The following is a 6,211-nucleotide window of genomic DNA, read 5'->3' as shown; positions in this document are numbered from 1 at the left end:
GGCAGGCTGTGCATTACTATTTTTGTGCTTTACAACGTTGCTGCACTAACTGCATCTCTTATAATGGTGAACAGTGCCATCTAGGGACTCCCTCGTCAAAGAAATAAAACACCAAGGCCACATGTCCCCTGTTAGAAGCACCAGTTCAGACTTTACATGTTGCATGCAGACATGAAACAAGGTCAGAAACAATCACCTAAAAGGCATTACATTTAATAAATATCTTTGCTGGGTCTTGTCACGTACCAGCAATTATCACCAATACACAAGTCAAGACCCTTTGAATGCCCTCTCCTCACTGCCAGTCATTTCTTTTTGGTAAACCAAAAGCCTTTTTTTGAGGATCTTGACTTTACATTCTTGTTTGTCCACAATCAAATCTGTCAAAAAGCTCCTGAGCATTATCGATCCACATTTACAGACTAAAACACATTAATAAACACAAGAAACTCAAAATATGACGAGGTGACAGAGGATCTCTCTGTGACACTAAAAATAAGCAATTTACAAAAATACTGTGTCATCTGAGTCACCTGAACATACAGTATGTTTTTTTTTTCTCCCAATGTAAACATAAGACTGGTTTATAATTCTACTTATTGAGCCGTGAAAGTTCACATACAGATCACTGATATTATCAGATTAAAGCAAAGACATGAGCAGAAGCAAAATAAATAGTTTTGAATACTGCATACAGTTTGGGTTCCATACTGTCATTGTTTGGCAGACATATTGGCCTGTCATGTTACTCCTTGATCAGTTTTGAACAGTGATTAACATTTATAGACACATCTCCAGTCAGTCTTTCTCTCCATTGAGGTCAGTCATCTGTTCGCAGCACGTCTTTCGGCCGTCTCAGTAGTCATCCAGGTCAGTGCTGGTAGTGTGGTACAGTGATGTGCTGGTGGTGATAGCTGCTGTGATGAGTAGGGTAGAGGAGGTCTGGGGTCTGGGGAGTCAGGCCGGTGCACAGAGGTTCGTGGCTGCTCAGCACGGATGACAGATACTTGGCCTCTTCGGTCAGCTGCTTCACCTCCTTCCTCAGGGCAGCGTTCTCCTTCTCCAGGTTCTCACTTTCCTGGGAAACACACAGGGACAGGATAAGTGATCAGAAAGTGACTGTGGTTTGGCTGTGTGGTTAGATAAGTCAGATAAGACGACACAGAAGTGATACTCTTTCGAGGAAAAGCCAAATCTTTGCATGCTTTTGAGTCTTAACCAGAAATTCAAGTATATTTTGTTCCCCTTAGCATTTTCCAAAGCATGATTTCTATTTGAATGTATTCACTCTATGGGTATCTGTTGGTCCATCTGTTTGGTCCAGATTATATCTTAAAGGTCCAGTGTGTAATATTTAGGAGGATGTATTGGCAGAAATTAAATATAATATCTATAGGTATGTTTTCATTAGTGTATAATCGTCTGAAAATAAGAATTGTTGTGTTTTCGTAACATTACAATGAGCCGTTTTCTTCTACAGAGGGAGCGGGTCCCTCTTCTACAGAGTTCGCCATGTTGAACCACCATTTTTCTACAGTAGCCCAGAATGGACAAACCAAACACGGGGTCTAGAGAGGGCCGACCCTTTCAAATAACTTGTAATAAGTTGGTGGCCACTTTTAAACTAGCACCATCAGGTGTTCAGTACTTTAGTTAATGAATACAGGCCTGCTAAACTAATGACATTCCCAATAGCTTCAGTTGTGTGTTGTGTTTATTGCTAACTAGCTACTGTTAGCATGTTAACACGCTAAACTAAGCTAGGGTAAACACCGTACCAGCTAAACATTAGCATGTTGTGACTGGTTGAATGTTAGCATGCTGGCGTTAGCATTTAGCATCGCAGTACAACTTCACAGAGCTGCTAGCGCTGCTATAGACTCTACAGGCTATTAGTATCCAGTGTGTACTCTTATTGTCTTGTTTTACTATCACTTCTCCCACAACATGGTGTTGGTGGTTGCAGTAGCAGTAGACCCACAGCCTCACAGAGCTGCTAGCATGGCTGGAGACTCTCTGTCATGTTTTCCTAAACTCATAGCAGCCAAAAGTTTCCATTCAGTTCAGTAGATGTGAGATTCAACATGAAGATATCCTACTTTTGTTATCTGTGGTGGCATCATCTCTACTTTCAGTGGAATTATAATTCAACTGTGTATGTGTATAAACTGGGGCTGTGTATATCCAGCAAGTCTCTTTAAGTCCATTTTTATTTGATACACAAGCTATATGAAGACCAGTCAAATATATATATAGCATATATTACATATCATAAATATGAGGTATTTGTTGGGAGTAATGTGGGCTGAAATGTTTTTTTAAAACCTGCTTAACATGGTATTATCAATAATAATAATAATAATAATAATAATAATAATAATAATATTGAAACCAGGTGGTAATGATGGTGTTAATCATGTTTTTGTTGTTGTTGTTGTTGTTGTTGTTGTTGTTTTACAACTATACCATAACATAAGTAATAAAACCACATTATCTTCAGGTAGAGCAACTATTAATGTTTAAGTCTATTCAACTTATTTGTCTGGCCTGAAAAACAAACATACTGAAATGAATGAAGACCAAAAGTTGCTTGGGAGTTAGTAAAAACATAAAAATAAATAAAAGAAAACCCAGAGCACACCTCAGCTTGCCTTAGCTACTTCACTTCAAGGTAAAAGTACAAATACTGAAAAGTTGCCATTCTAACACTTTGGAAGATGTAAGTAGATTTTCCAAAACAAGTTTTTGTGTGTTTTGTACTGATCGCCTTCGAAATAATATAAGTAGAGCAAACAGTACGTCAAAATATTTTTTTTCTTTGTTGTGGGAATAGCAGGGGAGAAATATTCCACTTAAATGAAAAGGTCATCATACCGTGGCCGAAAGATTATAATACTGAGCTGTGGGTCCTTACTGTCACAGAACCTTTGGGCAAACCCCTGCACTTGCGTCACTTAGCCAAATACAGCCCACTGCTATCAGTGTTTTACAAGAAGTGACTGTCTTTTTCTCCCCTCCTGCCCACGACATACAATTTCAAGTTCATTTACACAGAAGAAAAAAATACTACTGAAGAAACAGGAAATAAGCCACCGTGTCATAGAGAGGGAAAATTCGTCTTCCTGTTTATCTAGTGAGACGATGAAAGCTAAACCACAGAGCTGTGGTCCCCTGGTCTCTGTGACTATGACAGGGTTTAAAGAGATTTAGAGAGAAACAGTAATTCATGAGAAGGATTCTCGTGAACTCAAATCGATGGATCTACTACTGCCTACTGTGTGGCTTTTCTGAAGGTCAAAATGTCTTCAGTTCATCTGATAAAGTTCACAGAAACAGCTGCTGTGAAAGCATCATGGTGCCACAATTACAGTACAGCACAAATCATCTTTGCTCGTACGAGGAAGTCACACAGCGAGTGGCTGTGTGGTCAGTACTCTGAAATGGGTGCTGATGTAAGAGGTGACAGCATGTAGAGTTATTGCAGGCTATAAAGGTTCATAAGATAATTACATAATTGCCGAAGAAGCCATAATGTTCATAGACCTGCTGCATACACAGGTCCGTTAATTAACTGAAGATGTGAAAACAAATTGAAGATGTGTGGCCTCTCACTGACAAATACCTGAACCTTGGCAGTCAAAGCTGAAACCAAAGAGGGATCTCTTACAGCAACGACCAACTATCACATGAAACAAGCTGCATTAAAGAACAATGGGGGCAATGAGCAAAGCGTTGCAATTCAGTGCTGCAATCTCTAGTGCTGGATTCTACTGCAAAAAGGGAGTGATTGCCCACACGTGCTAATTTATTCCTTAAGCTTCTGCAAACACACAGAGCAGCGTCCAAGTGTGCAGCCCAACAGAAGCCATGACACATTCGCCACATGGTCAGGTAGCATTTTGTAAATATAGTACAAACCCATTCCCAAATGCTTGAAAGTGCTGTATGGGCACTTAGAAAGTATTACAGACACAGTTACTGTAAGTTCACATCCACATATGGACTTCTATTGGACACTGAACAGTTGGCAGAGCCTTCTGGCTGCACAGACACCTTTGCTCTTTTATCATTATTCACGGAAAATATTGAGATGACAATATTCATTATAGATTTCCCTTCATTACTATATACAAACTTTTGTAAGGATGCCCTAGCTAATGCTGTATCTGCTAAACTAAACAGGCTAGAAATATAGCTTGTGTACAGAGTCATCATTCAATTTCCCATCCTTGATTGTCCTTCTAAACTGTGCAGTACTTCATTAAGGAACAGCAGTATTACATGTAATATCCTCTTTGACAAATGTCTTAAGAAGAAGGCGGTGTGTGCCGCAGAGAAAAGTCTCCTTACCAAATGTAGGCTGTCAGCTTTCTGAGTTTGCCTCATCCTGCTCTTCTGAGCAGCAATCCGGTTCTTTTCCCGCCTCATCACCTTCTTCGCATCATCTGAGGAGCTCTATGAAAATACAAGTGTTGATAGTTACTGTTTGCACACTCATAAACGTCAAATGACAAAGTGAGACGCACAGAGAGTTTCCTGTACCTGATAAAGTGAATTTGCTGATTAAGATCAGTCTGAAGCAGTGTATGTCACTGGCTCCTGCTGGAGGGTTTACGTGTGAAATGGAAGCGTTATCTGTTTTAATGACAGTTTGACAGAAGATGGGCTAAACTTAACACATAATGTGAAGGGCAGGGTCGGGGAGTGGCTGAGTCATCGCTTAGGTATAACGCACACCCTGTTTCATGTCCTGAACACTCGATTTTCTTGGTATCGTTATAACTAAACTCATTTCAAAATGCTGAGTCAGTTGTACATCAAAGAGATAACAAATTATTTATAACGTCCGTTAACGCATAATGAAAACCCAAAACAACTGATACTGCTTTAAAACTGCTTTAGCCACATAAAGTGAAGCCCCCCCCCAGCCACCTCAAGCTTGTAACATGTACAAACATGTAAAAAAACAGCATTTGAATGTTATATTTCTACACTCTTGACCAAGAACAGAAGCAACAATGTGCTACAAGAGTGGCACACGTGAAACCAGTCAGCACTGAGGATGATGAGTCTCACATGCACAGAAACAGTATAGTACACACTGTATTTACCACTCTGGCTGTTCCTGACAGCTCTCAAATCATTCACAGTTTGAGGACTTGCAAAAACAAAGGATTCCCACTGCTTGGATAAGTGATACATTTTGCAATTCACAAAAGCCTACACTTGAAGCGAGTCATGCCTGCAGCCCATGTGTGCAAGTGAAACACTCTGAGGAGCTGTGAAAAGAGCCAGCTTGCTGATTGTTGCTGCCCACCAAATATGCATCAAACACTACATCCAATCTAAGGTTTAGGAGAAATGTGTAGCATTTGAGCCCCAGGATTTGTATTTAAAATGTACGTCTCCACACACCCATAGAGCTTCAGATGTAAGCAGGTAAACTGGCCACATTATCGAGAAAGTACATGAAAGTACACACTTACCGGTCTGCTTCCAGGAGATGGGGACTTGTAACTTGTGTCATTGCTGTCAGAGCCCTGAGCCATAGCCAACTGCGGCGACAGAAACCGTGTGTCTTTGTCCACTTCTGCTTTGTGTTTTTGAGTGTGTGTGTGTGTGTGTGTGTGTGTGAGTGAGAGAGAAAGAGAGAGAGAGAAAGGAGGAGAGAGAGAGTCTGTGTAGCAGAACGAGTGCTGAGAGGAACTTGGCTTAATGAGTCTCTTTCTTCCCTCTTTTCTTTCCCTTTCTGTCACTCCTCCTTCTCTTTCACTCTCTCGCTTGTGTTCTCTTCCTTTATCTCTCTCTCTGTCTCGCTCTCTCTCTCTCTCTCTCCCTCCCTCTCTTTCTCTCTCTCTCTCTCTCTCTCTCTCTCCCTCCCTCTCTCTTTCTCTCTCTCTCTCTCTGACACACATACACTGTGAGACTAGCTGTCTGCCTAATTAGCTGTATCAGATGTGGCTTCTGGTAAGAATCATCTGGGTAAGTTGCAATAGACTGGAAGTCACATGTCTGATGGAAAGTTAAAGCACATAAGGTAATCTTGTAAACTCCAGAAAAATTACATATTGAGGGTATAAGGTACAATTTGAATAAATATGGGCGATACTGGCCATCTCAGGAAGATTTTAAATTTTTTACCTACCTGACACGTGAAACATACTGGAAGAAATAATTTAAGAAGAACTTAATATTTGGTAGCAGCACAATC

General features: G+C 40.5%; 1 protein-coding gene across 1 annotated transcript; it reads right to left on the bottom strand.

Annotated features, from left to right (window-relative positions):
* Nucleotides 1–126: 126 nt before the first annotated feature.
* batf (basic leucine zipper transcription factor, ATF-like) lies at nt 127–5,850 on the bottom strand. Its single transcript, XM_051408556.1, has 3 exons — nt 5,487–5,850; nt 4,351–4,455; nt 127–1,078 (listed from the first exon to the last, which is right to left on the bottom strand). The coding sequence occupies exons 1-3, from the start codon at nt 5,547–5,549 to the stop codon at nt 872–874; spliced, it is 375 nt and encodes a 124-aa protein (XP_051264516.1). The 5' UTR covers nt 5,550–5,850; the 3' UTR covers nt 127–871.
* Between the last annotated feature and the right edge of the window lie 361 nt (nt 5,851–6,211).

Source organism: Dicentrarchus labrax, unplaced genomic scaffold (genome assembly GCF_905237075.1).
Source record: "Dicentrarchus labrax unplaced genomic scaffold, dlabrax2021, whole genome shotgun sequence".
NCBI classification, from domain to species: domain Eukaryota; kingdom Metazoa; phylum Chordata; class Actinopteri; family Moronidae; genus Dicentrarchus; species Dicentrarchus labrax.
Note: the sequence above shows the minus strand (reverse complement) of the source record. Positions and strands in the feature narration are given on the sequence as shown.

What these genes read in the sequence shown, in the direction of transcription:
- batf (XM_051408556.1), bottom strand. Translation starts at nt 5,549, where the DNA reads ATGGCTCAGGGCTCTGACAGCAATGACACAAGTTACAAGTCCCCATCT. An exon ending in CATCTCCTGGAAGCAGACCG is followed by an intron (nt 4,456 to 5,486) that starts GTAAGTGTGTAC and finishes GTATTTTCATAG; the next exon opens with AGCTCCTCAGATGATGCGAA. An exon ending in AAGCTGACAGCCTACATTTG is followed by an intron (nt 1,079 to 4,350) that starts GTAAGGAGACTT and finishes TGTGTTTCCCAG; the next exon opens with GAAAGTGAGAACCTGGAGAA.